The 26201-nt window shown below is 37.5% G+C and overlaps 1 protein-coding gene and 1 pseudogene across 3 annotated transcripts in view; both read left to right on the top strand.

The window, feature by feature from the left end:
* SLC9A9 (solute carrier family 9 member A9) overlaps positions 1-26201 on the top strand; it is a 630944-nt gene that overhangs the window by 394639 nt on the left and 210104 nt on the right. For all 3 annotated transcript variants that reach the window (XM_060011384.1, XM_060011385.1, XM_060011383.1), the window contains 2 exons: positions 22919-23032; positions 24617-24728. In XM_060011384.1, coding sequence (XP_059867367.1) covers positions 22919-23032; positions 24617-24728 — 226 coding nt within the window. The remainder of the gene's footprint in view (positions 1-22918; positions 23033-24616; positions 24729-26201) is intronic.
* LOC132424287 (eukaryotic translation initiation factor 4 gamma 2 pseudogene) lies at positions 6504-9292 on the top strand (annotated as a pseudogene).

Genomic DNA, 26201 nt, shown 5'->3' with positions numbered 1-26201 from the left:
TACTTGGGTAAAGGAGACATCTATATTCAACTCTTTCTTCTTTTTACATAGCTTATGTGGCAGAAGTCAAAATAAATATATGTACCATAAATATTTTGTTTCTTTCTCATTACCTTCTGACCCTAGCTATACACAATACACACAATCTTGTCATGATTGTTTGTCTTTCAACGATGAATAATTGAGAATCCCTATGTGCTAGACATTGAGGGGATTACAGAAAAATATAATGATAACAGTTACCCTTCATTGAGCCCCTCATATTTGCCGGAAGGTTTACATAACAACAATGTTGCACAGTAAGTATTAAATTCTCCAATTCTACATGGAATAATGTTGAGGCTTCAAGTTTTCAACTTCACACAGCTTGCAACCAAAGAGCTGGGATTCAAGCTGTGTCTTTATAACCCAACACTTTCTTTTTATGACTCAATGTTAAGTGGAACAGTTCCTAAGAGGTACAAATTATTAGGAGGGGTGATTACTGGGGTTAGCTTTGCGTTTTGATAAAATTAATTATATGGGTTTTTTAATTGTATTCATTTGTTTTTCTAAAAATTAAGAAAAATATGAAGTTCTGCAAAGTTTGAGTTTTGTGAAAAGTAAAAATAAGTCACTCCTATCCACATTTTTCATTTTAATTTAGATATCAGTTTTTTCCTACCTTATGAAATTGTGCATTTTGGAAGCAAAGATAAGCATTATATTAAAATACATTCAGAAAAGTTAAATGCTGGCCTTTCGCTGGTCACGCCTAAGAGCTGTAGAGTAGGAATTTTTACATGATTCAGGATGTGTTGAAGCTGTGTCTCCCTGACAGTTCATTAATTATTGACATTTTCTCTTTTTCTCTCCATGGAATTCTGGGACTGGAAGAGACCCTGTTATGTAGCCCCCATATGAATATAAGCAATGACCTGAGAACCAAATGAAATCCGGGCAGGCCCAATGAGAATCAGGTGTGGGTAACGAGAGGCAGGCAGTTGGCCTAATGAGAAACTTTACAGATCCTGTTTCTTTCTATGACCTTTTTTCTATTTTTCAGGGTAATCTTTTAGGTTGTGTTTTACTGAATTTTTAAGCATATTTTCACTTATGCTTTCTTATATTCTTATAAGTTTCTAATATAGTGAATATAATGGCATGAAGTGGCAAGGTTGTGCCACAGTGTAGGTAAATATCCAGGGCAGTGTTGAAGTAGCACAGGGAAATCCTTGTTAGATCTGGTTGTTTCTATGCCACCCTGGTGCCCAGTCTTTTCTGACCTTGAAAGCTGGTTATAATTGGAGGGAATACTAGATGCTTCAGGTCTTTCTTCTAGGTCAGGAAAGGCAAGAAAGGATGATATATGAAGACTCAGATGAACTGACAATATGATGTAGAGGTGGAGTTTTATGGCTGTTTCCAAAATCAATGGACACGAAAGCTGGGACCAATTAAATACCTGTCATGGGCATACCAGGGAGAACTTGTGGTGTACCTACTAGGTTTTGACCATTTCTATGTAACAAGACTGTAAATTTCTCTATCCAACTATTATTTCCTTGAAAATAAGAATTATGTTTTATTTCTTATTGTATCCCCAGTGACTAGCACATCTTTAACATAAGGCAAACAGTCAACCAATATTTGGAAATAAATGGGAATTGAATTAAGAGGATACAAATAATGATTTTAAACTATTTTCAAGTCTAATTTCCGGGCTAGACTTGTCTCCTAAATAGTTCTTACATGTGAGCTACTATATCTACAATATCTCAGAAAACATTGGTGGGTTCTAGGTGGGGAAAGATGTATCCCCTGAGAAATTTAGACATCAGGCTTGACCTTATGAGAGTTTATGGTTTAAATTTATACTGCCTATGATATCCGCAATACCCAAACTTAAAATATAAATTAAAATGTGGTCCAGGTTGGAAATATGCGTGGAACAACTGGCAAAAACAAAGCATCTTTGGCAAGCCACATTCTAGACAAAGGCCACAAAGATGTCACCAAAAAAAAAAAAAAAATTTACTTTATTTTCTCATTTTTGCTTCCATCTTTTTTTTTTTTGCGGTATGTGGGCCTCTCACTGTTGTGGCCTCTCCCGTTGTGGAGCACAGGCTCCGGACGCGCAGGCTCAGCGGCCATGGCTCACGGGCCCAGCCACTCCACAGCATGTGGAATCTTCCCAGACCGGGACACGAACCCATGTCCCCTGCATCGGCAGGTGGACTCTCAACCACTGTGCCACCAAGGAAGCCCCAAAGTAAATTATTAAAATGAGGCACAAACAGATCAAAGCATTTTAATTTAAGTTATTGAAAGGGCGTACTAACAGAAATTCACTTTACATAAGATATGTATGTTATAATAGAATGCATAACTTCCAACCCAGTGGGAAATAAAAAAGGAAAAAAGTCAATCAATACAAAAGCAGGCAGGAAATGGGAACAACAACAACAACAAAACCCCCAAAGCATAGAAAAGTCAGAGTAATTTGAAAGCAGACAGTAGAAATAAAATCAAATACATTAATAGTGAACAAAACTGTAAATGGACTAAACTCATGAGTTAAAAGGAAGGGACTGTCAGATTGAACTTAAAAATTTTTTAATTGAAGTATTATAGTATACATAGGCTAAATACATATAAGTGCACAACTTGCTGAATTTTTGTGAACTGAACTCAACTGTGTAAACAGCACCCAGGTCAAGAAGCATTATCAGCACCTCAAAAGCCTCTCTAATGCCCCTTACAGTCACCTCCCTGCCCTTCCCCAAAAGAGTAACCACTATCTTGACTCTAACAGCATAGATTAATTTTTCCTTTTATTTCAGAAGACTTCTAAAGTACAAAAAATAAATAAAGGAGAAGTTCGATCTATTTGACTTCACTAAAATAAAGAACATTTGTTCATCAAAAGACATCATAAAAACAGGAGAAAGGCTAGTGATAAACAAGAGGAAATATTTGCAATTTGACATATAACTACCAAAGGATCATATATTCCAGAATATATAAAGAATTCCTACAGATCGATAAGAAAAAGATAAACTACCCATTGATTTGAAAACTAGACAAAGATATTAGATATTTCATATGAGAAGAAATCGTAATAGTGATCAATATATCACAAAATGTTCAAATCAGTGGTCACATAAGGAATTCAAACCATTCTACCAGGTTGAAAAAAATTAACATATATAATTGAGTGATTAAGAGTACAGATTCTGGAGTCAGCCTAGCTGGGTTCAAATCCCAGATCCACATACATAGTTATTTGGTCTTGGGCAAGTTACTGTACTTCTTTGGGCTTTGGTTTCCTCATTTATTAAATGAGGCTATTAATTCTTCCTACCTCGTAGGGACATTAACCTCATTAGGATTATTTTATTTGTTTAGGCCAAAATCTTTGTGTCATCTTTGACTTCATCTTTGGCCTTCAGCAAATCATCTCACTTCTATTTCAAAAATATATTCAGAATATTCTCTCCTCTCACCAGCCCCATCACTGCCACTGTAGTCCAGGTTCACTGACATCTCCCACCTGGACTATTACAATAACCATCAGACTGGCCCTTCTACTTCATCACTGGCTTCTATTTGCAACACAGTAGCAAGAATGATGGTGTTAAAGCATAATCAGAACCATGTCACTCTGTTGCTCAAAACCCTCCAGTGCCTCTCATCTTCCCCAGTAAAAGCCAAAATCCTTCACTAAGTCCTTCAAGTTCCTAGAGCACCGTGTTCATGGCTCTCATTCTGATCTCTTGCATTCTGCTTCTCTGTTCCAACCACACTGGGTTCCTTGATATTCTTCAGAGCCTTTGTGTTGCTGCTAGCTCTAATCGGGCTGTCTCTCTCCCAGATGTCTACCTGGCTTGCATCTTCACTTTGTTTTTAGATCTTTACTTTGTCTTTACTTTAAGTCAGTAATAGTTTCATTGGACACTATCTAAAATTTCAACATCCACCTTGATAATTATTTTTCAGCCTCCAGTGAAGGGAAACCAAAAGCCAAAAATAATCCGGAGCTATTGAAATTTCTGGGACAAAGTCAGTGAGAAGAAGGGGGTGGTTCAGCCAACACACTGAATAACCCCACTTTTTCCTACTTAGCTTCCTGTCTTGGCCACGTGGCACGTCAGATCATTTCTGACCTCTGCACTTTCACTCTCAATATTTCTCCATCAGGTTTTGCCCTCTCCTGGGGGGAGGGGGGTTCGTTAACTCTAGCCTTCATTCTTGCAGGCAAGAGTATCAGGACTTCTGTCTAACAGCTGTGGCTCTCATCTCCCTGGCAGCAGAGTGAACTCCTTGGAAGGGAAAAAAAACCTTGCTATTTTATATCTCTCTTCCTGCTTTATTTTTTTAACCTTAGTTCGTATCACTAATATGCTATATATTTTAGTTGTTTATCTTGTTTAATGTCTCCTCTACAGAATTGAAGTTCCAAAAGGCAAGTGTTTTTGTCAGTTGTGTTCACTACTGCATTTCCAGCACCTAGAATAGTGGCTGGTACATAGTAAGTCCTCAATAACTTTTTGTTGAGTGAATGTATAAATGAATGAATGAATCAGTGAATGCCTAGTTTGGGCAAGCGTGTGGAGCAACTGGAACATTTACACATTGCTGGTGGGAGGGTAAATTTGAGAAGCAATTTGACAGTACCCATAAAGCAAAAGATCGATGTCCCTTCTGACCTAGTAGTTCCACTCCAAGTAGATACTCTCTGGTTAAGTGCTTCACACCTGCATCAGGAGACAGGTACAAGAATAGTCAAAGCTCCACCGTTTATAAAAGCAAAGAACTGGAAACAACCCAAATGTTCATCAACAGTAGAATGGATAACTGCATTTCCATTTCTTATATCATACAGCTGGGAAAATGAATGAATCAGAACTCCAGCAAAACAACACGATGAATCTCAAAAACAAAATATTGAGCAATATATTCAATGTGATTTCATTTATATAAATTTGAAAAACATAACAACAAAATAATATATTGTTTAGAGATATTAAGATTTGCAGAAAAAGTATAAAGAACAAGGCCATAAGGTACACAAAATTTAGGATAGTGATTACCACACAGACAGAAAGGAAGGGATGGGATCAGAGGAGCAGAGAGCAATTCTGAAATATAAAGGCCATGTTCTTTTTCTTTAACAGTATGGGGAATGTGTAGACATATGTTATATTATCTATTTTTATATTTCATAGTTATAAGTATTCCACATTGTCTACTCAATATATAACAAGAATAATTTTAAACAAAAATCTAAAGAAAATGGTTAAAGAAAAAGATAGGCTATTCATTGAACAGTAATTCCAATTGGTCAATAAACATGAGAAGTTGCCCAAACTCTCTATTAATCAGGGCTACAAATAAAACGATAATAATATAATATTCATAAGATTGACAAAATTTTTAAAAGTTGACCAGGCTAGGTGTTTTAAGGTTTTAGGGAACCAGATATTCCAATAAACTGCTCATGAAAAGGTAAAAAATATACTAATTTAGAGGGCTATTTTGTAGTATCTATTAAATTAGTCATATGTAAACCTACAACCAGCAAATTTTTAAAATGATACTATATTTTCCTTCAGCATATTTTCAAAATAATACTGTTTTTGAAAAACATGTACAAAAAAATATATTTTAATGAGAATACCTTTCTAGATAAAAAATAGACTACATGGGATGGATGTGGGAGGGACCAGGAGGAATAGTCAAAGGGGACTCTATCATCTGAAATGTTCTAATTATTTCTAAGCATATTTATGTATTGTTTGTTTACTTGTATTTAATTTTACCAAAGAAATACAATTAAAGCTGCACATCAAAATTTGCAACTAATTAAATGTAGTATTGAAATGAAATTAGAGCATTTATATCCTTTAATGTTTATGTTAAAAACTACAAAGGGGCTTGGCCCGTGAGCTATGGCCGCTGAGCTTGCGCGTCCGGAGCCTGTGCTCCGCAATGGGAGAGGCCACAACAGTGAGAGGCCCACGTACCGCAAAAAAAAAAAACTACAAAGAAGTTAAATTTAATGAGTAAAAATATCAGCTTAAGAGTTAAGAAAAGGAACAAGCAGAACAAGTCCGAAGAACAAAATTAAGTAAAAAATAAAGGTAAAAGCAGTAAAAAGGAAAGAAAAGAAATGGAAAGCAAAACTACAATAGAGAGGATCAACAAAGCCAAAAATTGTTTCTTTGAAAAAAACCAATAAAATGGACCATCTGGATAATGCAAAAAAACCCCAAAATTAACAATGTTAAAAAAGAAAAGGAGAACATTACCATAGGTGCTGTGGAGGTTAAAAAGATAAGACGATGTCATGCACAATCGATGCAAATAAATCTAAAAACTTAGGTGAAAAGAACAATCTCCTAGAACCATATAACTTACCAAAACTGTTTGAAGGGGCTCCCCGTTTTTTGTTTTCCGTTCCCCTCCCCCTCCCTTCCCCGTCCCGGAAGACCGGATCCTGAGGAGACAGCTGCAGTGGCAGCTGCTGAGTTCTCGGTGAAGGGTTTTCATTTCTCCCATCCCCTTCTCTCCCCACCCCATCCATTAATATTATTCTTTTGAAGATTCTTCATTGTCAAGCTGCCAAAGTGGAGAGTGTGATGGTAGAAGCGGCTGCTTCTCGTTTCAGTGCTTCTTCGGGCGGAGGAGAAGTAAAGGTGCACCTCAGCACTACCCCAAGACTGCTGGCAACAGCCAGTTCCTGGGGAAAACCCCAGGGCAAAACGCTCAGAAATGGATTCCTGCATCAGGCACTAGACGAGATGACAACTCTGCAGCAAACAACTCTGCAAATGAAAAAGAACGACATGATGCAATCTTCAGGAAAGTTAAGAGGCATACTGAATAAGCTTACTCCTGAGAAGTTCGACAAGCTATGCCTTGAGTTCCTCAATGTGGGTGTAGAGTCTAAACTCATCCTTAAAGGGGTCATACTGCTGACGGTGGACAAAGCCCTAGAAGAGCCAAAATATAGCTCACTGTATGCTCAGCTATGTCTGCGATTGGCAGAAGATGCACCAAACTTTGATGGTCCAGCAGCAGAGGGTCAGCCAGCACAGAAGCAAAGCACAACATTCAGACACCTCCTAATTTCCAAATTACAAGATGAATTTGAAAACCGAGTCAGAAACGTTGATGTCTGTGATAAGCATGAAAATCCCCTCCTCCCCGCGGAGGGGGAACAGAGAGCCATTGCTAAGATCAAGATGTTGGGGAACATCAAATTCACTGGAGAACTTGGAATGCTTGATCTTATTCATGAATCTATCCTTATATGTGCATCAAAACACTTTTGGAAAAAAAGAAGAGATTCCAACTCAAAGATATGGGAGAGGATTTAGAGTGCCTCTGTCAGGTAATGAGGATAGTGGGACCTAGGTTAGACCATGAACGACCCAAGTCCTTAATGGATCAGTACTTTGCCCGAATATGCTCCTTGATGTTAAGTAAGGAATTGCCACTGCAGGACACTGTAGAGTTGAGAGAACACCACTGTGTTCCTCGCAAGGCTTTTCTTGACAATGGACTAAAGATGATCAATCAAATCCGTCAAGATGCATTAAAAGATCTAGGAGTGTTTATTCCTGCTCCCGTGGCTCAAGGGATGAGAAGTGACTTCTTGTTGGAGGGACGGTTCATGCCACCCAGGATGAAAATGGATAGGGATGCACTTGGAGGACTTGCTGATATGTTTGGACAAATGCCAGGTAGTGGAGTTGGTACTGGTCCAGGAGTTTTCCAGTATAGATTTTCACCCACCCTGGGGCGTCATAGTTCAAATCAACTCTTCAGTGGCCACGGGGGACACATCATGCCTCCCACACAATCGCAGTTTGGGGAGATGGGAGGCAAGTTTATGAAAACCAGGGGCTAAGCCAGCTCTACCATAATGAGAGTCAGGGACTCTTATCCCAGCTGCAAGGACAGTCGAAGGATATGCCGCCTCGGTTTTCTAAGGACAGCTTAATGCAGATGAGATTAGCCTGAGGCCTGCTCAGTCTTTCCTAATGAATAAAAATCCAGTGCCAGATAACTGTGATTCCTCCTATAGTGCACAACCGCCACGCACTCAGACACCACCTCTGGGACAGACACCTCAACTTGGTCTCAAAACTAATCTACCATTTATTCAGGAAAAGCCTGCCAAGACCAGTAAAAAGCCACCACCATCAAAGGAAGAGCTGCTTAAATTAACCGAAACTGTTGTAACCGAATATTTGAATAGTGGAAATGTAAACGAAGCTGTCAGTGGTGTAAGAGAGATGAGGGCTCCTAAACATTTTCTCCCCGAGATGTTAAGCAAAGTAATCATCCTGTCACTAGACAGAAGTGATGAAGATAAAGAAAAAGCAAGTTCTTTGATCAGTTTCCTCAAACAGAAAGGGATAACCACAAGTGACAACTTCATGCAGACTTTCCTGAATGTACTGGACCAGTGCCCCAAACTGGAGGTTCACATCCCCTTGGTGAAATCATATTTAGCACAGTTTGCAGCTCATGCTATCATTTTGGCGCTGGTGAGCATTTCAGAACTAGCTCAACCACTGGAAAGTGGCACCCGTTTTCCTCTCTTCTTACTTTGTCTTCAGCATTTAACTAAATTACAAGATCGAGAATGGTCAACAGAGCTTTTCCAACAAAGCAAGTCAATATGCAAAAAATGCTCCCAGAAATTGATCAGAATAAGGACCGCATATTGGAGATCTTGGAAGGAAAGGGACAGTTTCTTACTCCCACTCCTCCAATTGGAGAAGGAACCGTTAAAGCTAAATAAAGTTGGATCCATCTCCTCAAACCATATATAAGTGGATTAAAGATAACATCTCTCCCAAACTTCATGTAGATAAAGGATTTGTGAACATCTTAATGACTAGCTTCTTACAGTACGTTTCTAGTGAAGTAAACCCACCCAGTGATGAAACAGATTCTTCCTCTGCTCCTTCCAAAGAATAGTTAGAGCAGGAAAAAACAACTGCTTCTTTCCTCCAAGCCAGTAATGCAGAAATTCCTTCATGATCACGTTGATCTACAAGTCAGTGCCCTCTGTGCTCTTCAGGTACACTGCTACAATAGCAACTTCCCGAAAGCCATGTTACTTCACTTTTTTGTTCACTTCTATGACATGGAGATTATTGAAGAAGAAGCTTTCTTGGCTTGGAAAGAAGATATAACCCATGAGTTTCCAGGGAAATGCAAAGCTTTGTTCCAGGTGAATCAGTGGCTAACCTGGCTAGAAACTGCTGAAGAAGAATCAGAGGAAGAAGCTGACTAAAAAAACCAGCCAAAGCCTTAAATCATGCAAAACATACTGTTGCTATGATGTAACTCCACTTGACCTAACCACTACGAAAATTCATTCTGCTCTAGCATTTTCACAGTATTTAAAGCAGAAGCACGTCAGTTAGGATTTCTTTCTGCATAAGGTCTTTTTGTAGTGTAATGTCTTAATCATAGTCTACCGTCAAATATTTTAGGAGTATCTTTAATGTTTAGATAGTATATTAGCAGCATGCAATAATTACATCAAGTTCTCAAGCAGAGGCAGTCTATTGCAAGGACCTTCTTTGCTGCCAGTTATCATAGGCTGTTTTAAGTTAGAAAACTGAATAGCAACACTGAATACTGTAGAAATGCACTCTGTTCAGTAACACTTGAGTTGTTGCAATATTTGATTATCCATCTGGTTGTTACAGAAAAATTCTTAACTGTAATTGATGGTTGCTGCCGTAATAGTATATTGCCTGTATTTCTACCTCTAGTAATGGGCTTTATTTGCTAGATTTTAATATCCTTGAGCCTGGGCAAGTGCACAAGTCTTTTTAAAAGAAACATGGTTTACTTGCACAAAACTGGTCAGTTTTGAGAGATCATAAATGCCCTTGAAGTGGTCTTTGTGGGTGTGAAACAAATGGTGAGAATTTGAATTGGTCCCTCTCATTATAGTATTGAAATTAAGTCTACTTAATTTATCAAGTCATGTTCATGCCCTGATTTTATATACTTGTATCTGTCAGTAAACATTGTGATACTCGGAAAAAAAAAAAAAAAAAAAACTGTCTGAAGGGGAAAAAGAATTAAGTAGACCTATAATCATTAAAGAAATTGAATCAGTTGCTAAAAATCCATTCACCAAAAAAAAAAAACAAGGCCCAGATTGTTTCATAGGTGAGTTCTATCTAACTTTCAAGAAACAGATCATTCAATTTTATACTTACCTTTTAAGAAAAAAGATAAAGGAGGAATGCTTCCCAAGTCATTTAATGACACTATTATAATACTCCTGAAATAAAAACCAGTCAATGGCAGTAATAAAAATGAAACGTGTATGCCAATCTCACTTATGGACATAGATACAAAGATTGTGAAAGCAATATCAGCAATCCAAATTCATCAGTGTAAAACAAAGTACGTTATGACTGAGCTGGGTTTGTCCCAGGAATGTAAGTATGCTCTAATATTAAAATGTTGTAAGTATAATTTACCACATAAACAAATGAAAAGAAAATATCTCAGTAGATTTAAAAAAAGCATTGGATATGAAAGATTCAACAAATATTTATTTAAAAAATTCCTGGCAAAGTATAGAAGGGAAGAATTTCCTTTATCTGATAAAATGTATCTGGTAAAAAGCCATAGGAAACATCATACATGGCAGTGAACCTTCAGAAGTGTAATCGCTTTTAAATTAAGTATTCTTCTTTTGATGTATGTTTTGGTTGTCTTCCATATCTTTTTATTTTAAGGAATGAACATCTTGATGTAATCTACGTATACTTGTCACATTATTTGCTTAGGAAAAATTCCAAGAAGTAGAATTGTTCAGATCAAGGTTTTACATCTTATAAATTTTATTATATTTTTCCTAAATTTCCATGAAGGAAGATTGTGCAAACTTACAGTGACACAGGCAATTCCTTAGAGTTCCCTTTTTATTCACTTTGTTTATTCAATAGATATTTATTGAGCCTTATGATATGCTAAGCTCTCTGCTGGGAGTTGGTGTTCAGTGACAAACACAACAAGTGTGCTAGGCGCCCTTCTGAACTTACAGATTAGTTTTGGGGTCATCTGTATATCTTCTTAAAATTTATTTATTTTATTTATTTTTGGCTACGTTTATTTGGGTCTTCATTGCTGTGCTCGGGCTTTCTCTAGTTGCGGCGAGCAGGGGCTACTATTCGTGGCGGTGCACGGGCCTCTCATTGCGGTGGCCTCTCCCGTTGCGGAGCACAGGCTCTAGGCGCATGGGCTCAGGAGCTGTGGCTCACGGGCTCTAGAGAGCGGGCTCAGCAGTTGTGGCGCACGGGCCTAGCTGCTCCGCGGCATGTGGGATCCTCCAGGACCAGGGCTCGAACCCGCGCCCCCTGCACCGGCAGGCAGACTCTCAACCACTGCACCACCAGGGAAGCTCTGTATATCTTCTTTAAGAAATTGCTTGTTTGTGACTTATCTATTTTTCTGAATTTTTGGTTTGATTTTCCAGAAGTCAAAATTCTAGGATATTTGGCGTATGAAGTATAAGGGGTACAAGGAATGAAATCTCTTGGGGTACAGTAACTTTGTTTTCCAAACCAAAAATAGAATAGAGGATAGAAAAGCACAATAGTACTTAGATGGGGACAAAAGAACAAAGTGTCTGAAAATAGGTCGGTCCTCAAAAGTCTGAAATATATGATTTCCTCACCCATGGAAAGGGAGGAATTTCCACACGCAGAGAGGCCGAGGGCATAGGCCATAGACAACCTCATATCCCCAGTTTTGCCTTGAGCAGGCTTTTCAGTAGTTTGACTCAAATTAAACTCAGAAACCCCTATGGAGGAGAACACTTCAATACCATTTATCATTCTCAATCAGCAACTTTAACTTTAAAAATAATACAAAACTCAGTGATGACAAGATAGCAAACTAGCTTCAGCTGCTGGCTCCTTCTTCCCAAATGAAACCTGGAGAAACTACATGATTGAGAGAAAACATGGAACCAAGCAAGTAATAAAAACTATAAGAACACCTGGAGAGGCCAGAGGTGGTCAAAGTGGTATGAAGGATGGCCACACCTGCACAGCAGCGAAAGCAGGAGTCGGAAGAGAGAATCAGTTAGAGATTTTAACTTCTGCATCTGCCTCTTGCCCTTATTGTTTTGGGGTGATCTTCGCCCGCCTCACTGCAATAGCCTAGAGCATCCATCGTGGTAGCCCTGGAAGTAGCATCTGGGCAGTGAAGAAGTTGATAAAAGTGCAGGATGACCAGTTGCCCTGCCTTTGAGCATCCTCTGTCCTCCATCTCCTGTGCCTCCAAACCCTCAGGATGATGGAAAATGACCTAGAGAGACTCTGCCTCTTCCCAGTGTTGCTATGTTCTAAGGGTTTAAGGGTGAATCCCTGACAGACGAATTGCCAGAGGAGTGAAACCAATTCAGTTTTGGGGGGTGATCAAAAGTTTGATGGTGCTGAGGGCTTCCTCCACCCTGGAGCTCATCCCTGCGCATCTCCTAAAAATCACTGAAGGAACTCTAGTGTGTGTCCCTCGTAACATTTCCTCATAACATTGGCAGACAGGATGGACCCCAGGAAGATATGGGCTCACAGGCCAAAATAACAAAATGCCCCAAAAAGCACAACCACTTAAAACAGAGACCAAAATCTGGACATAGACCACAAGAAGCAAAACTATTGGAAACGGCAAACCAACAATTTAAAATATGCATAATTAGTATCCTTAAAGAGATAAAGAAGAATATTAGTCATTTGGAACAGGTACAAGAGGTTGGAAAAAATAATCAAATGGAAATATTAAATACAAAAAAGTGTTAAAAGAGAGAAAAGCAGGCACCACTTTTATCTAAAACAAAATTAGCATCAGTCAATTAATGGAAAAGTCAGTTAAAGCAAGGAATCATTTTAAAATGACACAAATACCTCCAACATTTAATCATCACTTACATAAATGCATATTAATTTGCCAATCTTTTGATAAAGATTCAATGCTTTTTCTTTGAATCTTAGGGTTCTAGGATGCCTTTCTTGCACAAAGCACACCCAAAATATATCTACCAGAACTTCCAGTTTCTATTTCTGTGTCTTTAGTTCAGAGCCAAGAATTAAAGACATCAGCAAAGCATATACGTTAAGAATTTTTTCTGTATTTAAACGTTTTATAGTTGTCCTGCTCACCACTAATTTAGTATCATTTTCTATGCAACTAAATTTTACCAAGTTTTTTCTACACATTTAACTTAGTTTTGAAAAACATCAACTCTTTCTTTCATAGTCACACTTAATCTACGTAGTTAAATTAGCAATTACAAATACCAATTTAAAGCAAAGATAAACAGACTTTGGAACAAGTGGAACTGACTCTCATTAAGCCTAAAAATTTATGTGGTAAGAAGGAATGGAGGGTTAAACTAGAGAGTAGAGACTGATTAAGATCTTCTAGTGCATATCTACCGCTGAGTCTTTCCCTCGGTATTTGAATATGATTTGTTTTGCATACAAACTCATTCTGAACATCATCGAAAATACACATGTAGCCCAAGAGAACTTTCTGAGGGATCTTTGTGTGGTAACTCTGAAATACCCAAAGAGTTTGGAACAAAAATAAAATTAGCTCCAAACCACCAAAGTAAGTCAAAGCTAAAACTCTCATACAGAATCGATTTAGGCATGCCTGGTTTTTACGTGAAAATATAATTGCCTTCCTTGGAAACAAAGAGAAATACACGCACGTACTGTAATCATTCATAGTTTTTGACATTTTACTTATATTGTCAAGGGTGTGCAGTAGCTTCAATACAAAGAGGCTTCAGGGAGGGGGGCTTTATAAATCTTGCTGAAAAGGAAGCTCAACAAAGTTAATCGGTGTAAAATAAGAGTTTTCTGGAGTTCAGTACGAGCACTGACAATCTACATTCACTACATTTTAACTCTCCATTACAAAGAAACAAGGCAAGCAAACTTAATTTTCATCAGCTATTGATTTAGTGATATTCGTGCCTTCATAAAAATCATTTGCAGCTGTTTTCTAATTACATGGCGTCATTCAATTGTCATATATTTTGGTCTCATTTTCATTGATTTCTCTGATTTATAAAGACTCTTTTGCATGTTCCAATGTCTTATCATGTTTAGCACAATGTTCTACTCTAAGCTTCAAACCTTCTATTGAATGCCTTTCCATAATCTAATCCACCATAGTTCAGAAATTGAATTCAAAATCTTCTTCCTAATTAAAATACTTTTTAACCCTTCGTTGTGATATTTTCTCTGTCAGTCAAATCAATGAACTCTTTAACCATCTGGAAAACAAAAAATTAAGAGTTTGAATATTACTATTTACGTATAATATAAAGTTGTGTTATATACTTGTATCAGACTTAAAATCAGATTGAAATACATAAGAAAAAATATATACCTCTTTACATTCTAAATTGTGAAAAACCTACCTCCATGTATTGTACAAGAGATGACCTCAAAGCAAAAGGAAAAGTTGAACAAAGAGTTTGGTCAGGTTAGATAGCAAATCAGTTGAATTAGTCTTCAAATTACTTTCCCTCAAAAATAGGAGATGGGGTAAGGGTGGTAAAATAGTTTTTTCTGAGAAGTTCTGGTTACTGTCGTACCATTACAGTAAATTATTCAAAATTATCTCATTCAGAAAGTTTATCAAAGGAATTCAAACATGATAGATGCACTAACATAAATGCCAGTGTTTATTAGGTGTAACATAACATGAAGCAAAGAATCTCTGGAAATTTTCAAGCTAGCTTTACAACTAAGTGTTATTCCAAACACATGCTTCAACTTCTCAATCTGAAATACTGAGGCAAAGCCTTTCTCAGTGAATACTGGTTTGGTTCTAGTGTTTTGCATTTGTCCTGATATTCTATGCATTACATTGTGAAATAGCTGATCATAAAACAACACTGAGTAATGTCCTTAATCTTAGGCATTTGTAACACTTTCATCAAGGAAATGGGATGGCAGGAAGAAGTTGAACACAGCTCACAGTGTTTGGGGCTCAGTATACTGTATGTTGCCAGTGCCAAATCTTCATGTAGAAAGAGCACAATATTCTCAGGGTGGATGGAGCAATATATCCTCAGCCATGTTGTGGGTGGTTGTCACTCAGATCAGTGGCAAGGGCTGGGGTATTGGTATTCAACTCAGAGACCTAAAGAAATGACATCATTAGAAATCTTCCTTTTTGTGTACATTCTTCACACTCCCGCTCAAGAAAGAATTCAGCATAGGTTAATTATAAAGATAAAAAGACACACAAGATGAATAAGAAAACAGATTAAGAATAGCTAAATGAAAATGAAATGAAAATAGCTAAATGAAAATGACCTTTAAAATTTTTGATAATGTGTGAAGTGTGAATTTTTTTATACCAATGCCTAACAATATCGATGTTTCTCTTGGTTTTTTCATTAAGAGATTTTTTTAAAGTTTTAATTTCTTCAAAGAAAATATATTGTTTCAACTAGCTAATTTATTTGTTGGCCAAACCATGGAGAAATTATGTTATGCCCTCTCCTTTTTTTTTTTTTTTTTCCTGAAGGCCAGTATTATTAGATTTGCTGAGAAGATCCTTCTGGAGAACACTTATTTGAACATAATTCTGGTTACTCTAGCCCCCCAAGCCTTTGCAGGTATTCTAGACTAGAGGCTCCACATGCCAACCACAAACTCCTAGCAAAATGTTTACTTTCAAGACTAACAAGACTGTAGGATGAAAAATGGCATTTGCTGCCTACACTGTAAAATTGCCTAAACTGCAACTCTTCTGATGGAAATCCCCTTTCTGCTGTTAGAGCAAAGCAGTATGGAATAAAATGATACCCTACTTGACTTATTTTTTTTATGAGCTAAAGTAGTAGAAGTAGGAGAAGTAGTTGAAAGTGATAGAGAATGAAATTTCAGCTCAACATAAGGAAAGATTTTCTTACAGTTACAGATGTCTAAAAATGCCATTTGCTTCCTTGGTAAGTGGTGAGGTTTCTGCCTTTGGCTGTGTTCAGTTATAAGCTGGAGAGACCGTTAACAAGAGTGTTGGAGCAATCAAGCATTGGCTAGGTGTCTGGACTACATACATCACAAGGTGACTCTACCTTTGAAATTTGTGTTCCTATATTCTGGTGTGCCTGTGTATGTGCATGTGTGTGTGTGTATGTGTTTAAATTCATCAAAATAGATCTAAGGCCAGTCTTATTTGGTGAACCAATATTCCTGATCAATATCATGATAATAAGAACTTTGAAGTTGCAGACTTGAGAAGTTATTCTTAACGTAATAGTGTATTAACTTAAATGCAACCTTACAAAACTCTACACTTTTACCTTAATAGCCCCCCAAAAAGGAAGAATCAAAACTGGAAAACCTCCAGAAATAAGAGCACTATTATCAGTGTTTACTGGCTAAAGTAATTTAGCAAATTCATAGAAAATAACCTTCCCCTTAAGTTATAAGCTTAAGGATTTCAAGAAAATCTGGCTATAGTATGTATTCGGTTTAATGAAGCTCAGTTCCTTGTAGCTGTAACTACATTTATTTCCTATATTAGCTTTACTTACTTAATGATGCCTATTCATCTTCATAAAATGTGTTCTGTTGTGTTTTTATAGGCTGTGCTTTTGAAATTCTCATGTTTTTAAAAAGTCTAATTAAGTTTAAAAGAAAACAATGAAAGATGCAGGGGAGGGGAGAGAGCTGGGTAGCAGCCAAGAGTGCATAAGGAACCCAAGAATTCTCAAACAAAGAAATATTGAGTGGGCCAAAAGTTTCATTTGTTTTTTTTTCTGTAAGATGGCTCTAGTAGCACTTAGCTGTCTTTAACTTCATTCGAAACAATTTTGTTAGATTGTATGTGACAGCTGTCATATCATGTCAATTTTGTTAGATTGTATGTGACAGCATGCATTTTAAAAAGACATCAAAATTGGTGAATTTTTGTGTAGCCATTTTAATATTGAAGGTGGAAGAAAAATAGCAACACTTTCAGCATATCATGCTTTCCTATTTCAAGAAAGGTAAAAACGCAACTGAGATGCAAAAAAAGATTTGTGCAGTGTATGGAGAAGGTGCTGTGACTGATTGAACGTGTCCAAAGTGGTTTGCAAAGTTTCGCACTGGAGATTTCTCGCTCGATGATGCCCCATGGTTGGGTAGACCAGTTGAAGTTGATCGTGACAAAATCGAGACATTACTTGAGAGCAATCGATGTTATACCACGCGGGAGATAGCCGCCATGCTCAAAATACCCAAATCAAGTATTGAAAATCATTTGCACCAGCTTGGTTAGCTCAGTAAAGGAGCTCTCTGAACCTCCTTTACTTCAGGGCCTGTATAGTCCTAACCTTGAAGAATCTGATCTTGGATTTGCAGTCCACCTCCTGCAAATGGGGCAGAGACATTGCATGAAGTTTGTCTTATTTTAGGCCATAGATAGATACATAGATACCTAGATACATAGAGATATCAAGATATATATATGTATCATAATATACATATAAAACCATATACGATCATTATGTAAGGCACAGTGAAAAGTCCAGAATTTCTCTAAGGGGAAAGGGGTGAATGGGAAGGAGATTTGTCTTGAAGTTACAAATGCATGGCAAGACCTTTGTTTTTACTTTTTGTACTTTGAGAGGAGGGAAAGTGTTGGAAGAATCAGCTTGGGTGAGCAGATGGTAATAGACATTGCGGGGGGATAAGTATCCCCTACCTCAAGTCAGCCCCTGCATCCACTCGTTGGGTACGAGGAAATTTACCTTTCGGGTTTCTTTACTTGAAAAACAATGTGGTCGGAGTCACAGATATCTTCCCTAGAAGATATCTAGGGAAGAGTTGCTCTGATGATCAAACAGGATGTATATATGTATGAAACTATACTTTGCAGACTGTAATGTGTTACAAATATTCACCAATACTATTATTACAAACTTCTCGCTGTCCCTGAACCTGAATCTTGTCTAACGGAGAGGCAGCCTAGTCTGGCAGAAGTGGCATGTGCCTTGGACAAAACTCAGGACAACTCAGTTCTTCCCTTTATTGAGCTTTACGTGGGCAAATGCATTACTATGGTTGAGTGCAATTTCCCCAACTGTAAAATAGAAATAATATTATCAATTTATGAGTTTTCTTTTCATAATGACATGAATTGCTAAAAATGTTTAAAGTAAGCAAAAGCCTTTAACTCGTTCCCTAGCACAAGTTAAGTCCTAAAAAAATGAGTCCCATTAGCATTATTACTATTTTAGAAGTAGTGATACTGATATTATGACAGTGTCCTAAATCTAGAAGAGGATCTCAAAGGATTGCACTTGTACTTATTTGTAACTATAGATCTTCGGCTTTGTAAGGAGAGGCTTCACTCTGGGAACCGTGACCTTGACTGGCAACAAAGCTTTCAGATCCCTTATGTCCTGGTGGTAAAGGTCACAGGTCTTCAGCACAATTCAAGTCCTATGCTACCTGTAGAGCCCACAGGAATTATTGGGTTCACCTTGAACAGATTTCCTCAGGACTTGGGACTAAGCAAATGTTAGAATCCCAGGAGCAAAAGTTTATAATTTTAATAGAATATATTGTAATGTTTGTTTGCAAATCCCCCAATATAGGAATAAAAATTGTTTACTTGTACTCCAGTTTGTTCAGAATAGTTATAGATATACCCAATAATGTGTAAAAAAATGAAATCTGAGATATTCTCTAAAGAAGGCTCCCAGTTAGGAATAAGGGTAAATTTTATTAACAAACAAACAAAAAATCAATCCCAGGACAAAATTATGGGGAAAATAAAAGAATATAGTTAGTTCTTTCTTTCCTTTCACTTTTATTATAGTTTTGTAGGTTCTTTAACATCCCAATTAAAATGAATTTCAGTGCATTACTTGGCCAAGTAAATGAAAGTCAATATGTTGAAACAAACTGTAAGTCAAATAAAAGCCATACTGAGGAGTTCATGTGAATTTAATTAGTATTAGTAAAGCAGGGTATAGTGAACTGCTGTAATATTTCTGTACATGAACCACAGTAATATGGTTGTTTCATTCTTTTACTAATAGGAGAAAAAGTCAATCAGAATTAGTAATAAACATATTTTATAAAACAGATATGACTTTTTCTTACTTTCTAGTAAGTACAGTGAGTAACACCAACTGAAAAACATAGTATCAAATAAGTCTTTAGAGAACACGGTTTGCTGACCAGATTATGTTGTTTAACATGTAAATTGTTACCATGAACTTTCTGAGTTTTTAAACACAGATTGTCCTCTTATGCAGTTTAAATATTTCCCTAGTCTTGCTTGCCCTATTAAACGTGCTTTTTTGTCCTAAAGAAAAGCTCTGCTAAGCAAATATTACTTTTAACCTGGGTCCCCTCCACAGGCTCCCAAACTGTGAATTAAGGGAAATAAAACAAATGTTGCTTACTGTACTGGATAAATAAAATGTTGACTCAAGTTATTTTTCATTGACCCTGAATGGGAAGGAAGTAGATTCGAGGTTATTCATATTAAATACTGAATTAACTAGTTAGACATTTATTATTATTATTGGTTTGGGGGTGGAGTTTGTTCTTTTTTCTTTTTTCCAAAATCGACCAGTAAATCTATTCCCTCAGTAATTGACTACTCTGGGCCAGACTCAGGCAATAAAGGTTTAATGGTCAAATTGGTTGCTTCTGTCAGCTTGGCCTTAAGGTACATTCTCTTTCTGAAACACGTCTTCAGGAGATTTTTGCATGTGAAACACAAAGTTGAATTTGCCCACACATTTTCATTAAGTGCCCTGAGAAGGAAGTTATTATGAAGCCTATTCATTCAGAGGAATGTTGTTACATGATATAAGTAGACAAAGGAGTGCTAATCAGTGCTGCTGCCTTGCTATGAAGGGAATCTTTTTTAAAATGCTAACAACCATCTACAATTTAAAATAAGTGAGTATATTAGATTGTCAAAGTTTTTTTAAAATTGATAAAAATTAATTTTGGCAAGAGTGTGAGGAAAGGGCGGCCTCTACACCATTATTAGAGATGTAAATTGGTATAATCTTTCTGAAGGGCAGGCTGGTAGTATGTTGAAAAAGAAAAATTAATATATATCTTTGACAGAAGTAGCCCAGATCTAGGAATTTCACCTAAGGAGTAATCACTCAGCTAGGGAGAGAGATTTGTATAAAGATGCTCAGTGCAGCACTGAGCTTATAAGGTTATAAGTTTATAAGGGGAAAATCTGGAACAACCAAATGTCTAATAATGGATAATAATAGATACAGTGAAATAAAATTGGGTATGAAGATACAAAGGGATATTGTGCTGCCATTAAAAATTGTTCAGTAGACTGAGATTTATTGCCATGGAAAGAGGCTTGTGAAATATTACTGAGTTAATTAAAGTAAATTATATAAAAATACAGTCAGATTTATGTAACATAATGCATGTCGTCTATATAATCTATAGATCTGTGAATAAAGAAATCACTGAAAAAGATGTTCCACAAAAAGATAAGTGCTTTTTTTGGTGGTTGTTTGTATTTTCCTGCACTCAAGAACAACTTTTAAAGAAAATAAGAAAAATATTAGATAAGAATGCTTGATAACTTCCTGAAAGTAAAAAGATGAAGAGTTGGAGCTTAAGCAAGGCTAAAGAAGGAAAACATTTGGGAAGTATTTTATTCCACTTTAAAATTTTTGTTATAATTTAATTCAGTTTTTTAAGCTATGAAAGTAACATGTTCATGGTAAAAAACAAAATTTAATAGGAATGTCAAACGTCTGTAAAGTGGAGTGCAAGTTATGTGTATATGTATATGTTAGTACACGATGGATTCATACGTGTACAGACATATCCCTTGTTTCCTTAACTTACTTTTTTTTTTTAATGTCTCACAATCAGAAGTCCTAACTCCAGCTAATAACTGCTGAATTCATCACACACATTTCTGAACCAAACACGCTGGGCTGAGCGTGGGGAAAGAGGTGGACCCCAGAGGCAAATTGGGGTATGACCACTAACAAGAGGCTGAATGGATCCTAATCAGCAAAATGTCCCCTCTAGAGTAAAAGACACTTGGAATTGGGACCGGAGAAGGAGAAGCCCTATGAATTTAACCTTGATACGTGATTATTAATGTCAAAAACTGGATAGCTGCTCTGGACTGAATGTCTCCCCTTAACCCCCTTCAAATTCATTTGTTGAAGTCCTAATCCCCAGTGTGATGGCATTTGGAGGTGGGGCCTTTGGGAGGTAATTAGGTCATGAGGGTGAAGTGCTCATGAATGGAATTAGTGCCTTCAGAAAAAGACACACAAGAGAGAAGATCTCTCTTTCTCTCTGCCATGTAAGGATACAGCAAGTAGGCTGCTGTTTGCAAACCAGGAAGAGGACCCTCACCAGAACTAAATCAGCCAGCACCTGGATCTTGGACTTCCCAGACCCAGAACTATGAGAAATAAATTTCTGTTGTTCAAGGCACCCAGTCTATAGTATTTTATTATAGCAGCCTGACATGTTATGGCAGATTAAGACAGCAGCCAAATCTCACTTTTTGAAAAAGTAAAGACATAATGAGATAGAAAAGTGTCCCCCATCTCCTACATTTCCCCCTATATTTTCAAGCTGTCTGTGGTTATTTGAGTGACGGTGTTTGTTTTGATGGGCTGGCCTAGAATGTAAAGTGAGTACTCAGGGTAATCGACGATCGCTAACCCCTGCAGAAAGACCATCCTGTACCAAAAGAGCTGTGATTTTTTTTTAATCCATCCTTTCTATTACTGGTTTTAAATAATGCGTCTGACAAGATTCTGCTTTTCTTTCTGTCAGTTGTCGGTGAACAGGTATTGGGCATTATTTGTGGGGCTGTAAATAAATTACATGAAAAAATAATGAGTCCTTAAAAAATCAAGAGAAATGTCTCCGGAGACGTCTACCTAACATGGTGATTTATGTAGGTCTGGGAAAGAAGTTTCAGAACTTCCAAATGAATAGTCTGGGTCATAAACTAAAATCTCTTCTAAATCTCCCTTTGCTGTAGCCCTTGGACACATTTCCCTTTCACTTCTAATCTGGAAGTTGGAGAATGTTTTTCTTGTTCAACTTCAATTGTTTAGTTAATGGTCTAAGAATAACTCTTGGGGCCATCCCTCAGCATAACATGTTATTACTCTATCCCTCTGACTGAATGTGATGTCTTGATTGTGTTCTTGCTGAATTAACTGATCCCTGGGATTAATCATTTCCTTTTTACCAGCTGGAGATTGTAGACATTTAATGGATATACCTACGTCAGTCAGTTTAATGAGTCGCATTGTCTGAAGTTTGAAATATACTGATTATTCTAATTTGAAATATAATCGACATTCGTCCTCACTACAGGTTTCTAAGTTTTCCAGGTTTGCCCTTCCTGCCTGCCTGAGGAAGGTAATTTAGCTAAAGCTTTTTTTTTCTTTTTTTTATTTAGTTCTTCAGGGTCTGGGAACTCACGTGTATCCACTAAACAATTCTTGCATCGTTCACTATGGTACACGTTAAGCAAATCGTGTAGTTTCAATTTCTGTAACAGGGACTGTTCTTTCGTCCTAGTAGGAATTGTTCCATGGAGGATCATGCCAGTTAATCTCACCCTGGGGTACCTCTGGCAGCCTTGCCGTTGGAAAGGAGGGTGGGATGTTGACACGGCTGCAGCATCTGTCACTGGGTAGAGAGCCAGGGTAGAGTCAGCTGACCTGGCAGGATAGGCAGGGCCCCTGCACCCCGCCAGAGGCTGAGCAAAAGGCCAAAGGATGGCCTTGCCAGTTACAGGAGGACTATTCAGTCACCAAATAAAGTCACAAGAAATTAAATGGACTCAAAGCTGAGTCGTAATTCATGGGTTTTGTTTTCTGTTTTGTTTTCAGTTGTTTGAATTTATGAACTTCTTGGCTGAGAACGTCATCTTCTGTTACATGGGCCTGGCGCTGTTCACGTTCCAGAATCATATCTTTAATGCTCTTTTCATACTTGGAGCCTTTGTATCCTTTGAAATACAGAACAATGGGTGATGAGAAAAGAGAACAAACTACTTACCTTTAGTGATTATTCTGTTAAATTGTTAAAGTAATTTCCTCAGGTTTACTGCAAAGCTCAAATTCAAGGCAGACAAGTAATTCTAATTAGGGGTGGAAATTATCCTAAGAAATTGGGGCCTTTATTAAATGTTATGGTTCAGGATAAAAAGTTTGGAAAATACTGAGGGAAGTAAGGGGGAAAAACTAAAAGAAAATGACATTTTTTGAAGATTCAAAATATGTTTAACTCAAATTATGAATCATTTATATAAAGAGTATGTCAATCCATTTTTTATATTTAATCTGCATTAGAATGTATCAGAAGACAGCCAAGATTTAGAACTTCAGAAATACTTTCAGTGCAAGATGGTAAAATCTTTTTTTCCAGTGAGGACTTTGAAAAAAAGATAGTAAAGATCAAGTGAAATTAACATGATAGATGTGCTTTTAATGTCTTAAGCTCTGTGCACATGTAAGTTTATTTTAATAAGCTAGCCCCTTTCCTGTAAGTAAAAGGACAGGTGAAATCTAGACTTCAGTTTTAATGCAGAGGGCTTTTCTAGCTCTAGGTCTGGGGTATAAGCATTCCCAGTAGGAAGGGATGTCTATCAGAAAGGATACTGAGCCACTGCGCATGTCCCCAAGGACAGTCAGCAGCTGTTGTCCTTGTTCCCACCTGGAAAATGGGCAGATGCCCCCTAGGATCACAGGCAGACGATTGTAACAGCCAAGAGAGCCGACTCCTCTCTGGAAGCCAGGGTCCAACTAAGCACCTGCACCTACCTCTTGTTCTCTTTTCATTGAGCAGTCAAGTGAATTTTCAAATTCCATCCGAAACCTGGATCCTAGAAGGAAGCTCCCTCTTCCCAAATAACTCCATCCCATTTGAGGACAAACTAGAATAGACAGACTATCAGGGAAGGAGTCCAAGATGTCAAAAGAGGAGAGATGACTACCACAAATATTTTCACAGATTTTTAACCTAGAAAGCTTGGAGTTTAGTGAAACATCTCTTAAAGCAGAAGTTGTATTATACATTTAGACAGGCAGTTCCTCTCAAAATTAAATCCACTAAAAGAAAAAAAATAAGTGAAACTTGCTAGGTTTAAGGAGTATAAACTGATGGAAAGTAAGATGATAATCGTGAGCTGAAGCACATTTATCCTTTCTAAAGTGCTGCTTGAGAGGATGATGCCACAGCCTCAGAATGGTCTCTGCCTCACATTTTGCAGCAGAACTGAGTGTAGAGTCAGTTATCAGCAGCATAAATATGATGAGAAAATTTACAGTGATTGAAATGGTATTGGGTTAACAATTTTAAACCGAGTATATGTTCAAAGAAGACAGAGTTCTCTACTGTTTCTGGACAGGAACTGACATTGAAAAATGAATTTTGGAAGCAAGTTGGACATACATGTATTGACATGTTTATTCCTGTTTTCTGGGTCCTAATATAGAGAAGCTTAAGGACATAATATTTAAAGCTCAAGAACTCTCACCCTTATTGCAGCAACATTTTCCTCAATGTTTCCCTGTGCTTATCCACAGCTAGCAATTTTTGTAGCCAGAGCATGCAACATATATCCCCTCTCCTTCCTCCTGAATCTGGGCCGGAAACACAAGATCCCCTGGAACTTTCAGCACATGATGATGTTTTCAGGTATGTGAACTACATTGTGTGCTAGTGCACGTCTTCTCTCGTAATTTCCCAGTACTTGGAAAACCATGAGGATACTTAGAGACCTTCTGGGGAAGCATAACTTCTCTTTATCCCATTGAACATACTGCCATGTGGATATCCATAAGTTCTGAACAACAATGGGATTTTTTTTTTTTTCAGAAGGGAAATGAAATTAAAGGGAATCTTGTTGGAATGGCCTCAAGGTTCAGTATCTGCCGGAAACTGGCCTGGAATAGGCATTGGACTTTCCCCTGACTTATTTCAGATCAATTTTCACTTGGGAGAATTTGCATAATTTAATAATTTCATAAATTGCATACTTGCAGGTAAATAGTGTGTAAATGGTACCATTTTTGTTCAGTGTTAAAGCTCCTTCTCTTTAGAACCCCTGCTCCTTCCCTAATGCCAAGCTCCAGCAACTTCTTATGGTTAATACAAAAGCAAATCATATCTAAGTGTGATCAGTTATTAGTTGAGAAAACAAGTATTAATTGCACTCTCACCAAATGCCAAGAGCCGTTCTAGGCACAGGTGGATGAGATCGACAGGATCTCTGCTCTCAAACCATACCTGAAGGCTCTTTTTTTCCCAAAGAAAATAAACAAAATGAATTTGCTGACCCTGAACTACCCTGGGGATTCTGTTTCTCTCTGTTCAATTAATTTTCCTACCATCAGCCTTTTCTTGTTTGGAGACCTTTCCCCTTACATGCCTTCTATGTATTTATGCACTTATATTACACTCAGAGGTAGTTCATTGGAAGATGCATGAGAGTAAAACAAAACTGCTTCAGAATAGAGCAAACAAAATTTGGGGTATTCAGGGAGATATGGAAAGAGTGAGGAAAACTATCATTTATTGAATATCTGCTGTTTGCCACTCACTATATATCAATCCTATAAAGCAGATATTAACCCATTTTGTATATGGAAAAACTGAGGTTCAGGATCTCAAAGAGGTCAAGTAACTTGGCCAAGGATGAACTCATCCTTAAACCCAGGTCTGTGAGACTTCACCTCAAACCCAACTAAGTGTCCCAAATCCACATTTCTAGAAGTAGTAGTAGGAATAAAAGGCTTGTTTCACCTTCAGGTCCCTCCCAGCCTGTTCCACACAGTAAAGGGTGGGAGCTCTCAGGCTGAGAATGAGTCATTTAATCAAGTACTGGCAAATGGAGACCCAGAGTTTAAAAATGCCCTTCTGTAGGCCTCTGACAGTGCTTCTCTACATTTCCAGACATGCCGGCGGGGTGAGAGAGGGAGTCATACAGAGGATAATTTGTACCGATAGGTGATCTTTGACTTAGAGCAGCGATGAACTTTGGTAATGATTGACTCCATTGTGGGAAAGCAAAAGGCAAATTGGATCACATAAATAAGAAGTCGGCACTGGGTTGCACTTTTGCAAAGCATTTCTAGGAGGTGGGAAGCACTTTTCCTTCGTTCCCATCAA

This window comes from Delphinus delphis, chromosome 4 (assembly GCF_949987515.2).
Source record: "Delphinus delphis chromosome 4, mDelDel1.2, whole genome shotgun sequence".
Lineage (NCBI taxonomy): Eukaryota > Metazoa > Chordata > Mammalia > Artiodactyla > Delphinidae > Delphinus > Delphinus delphis.
This window is presented reverse-complemented; position numbering and strand designations above follow the sequence as displayed.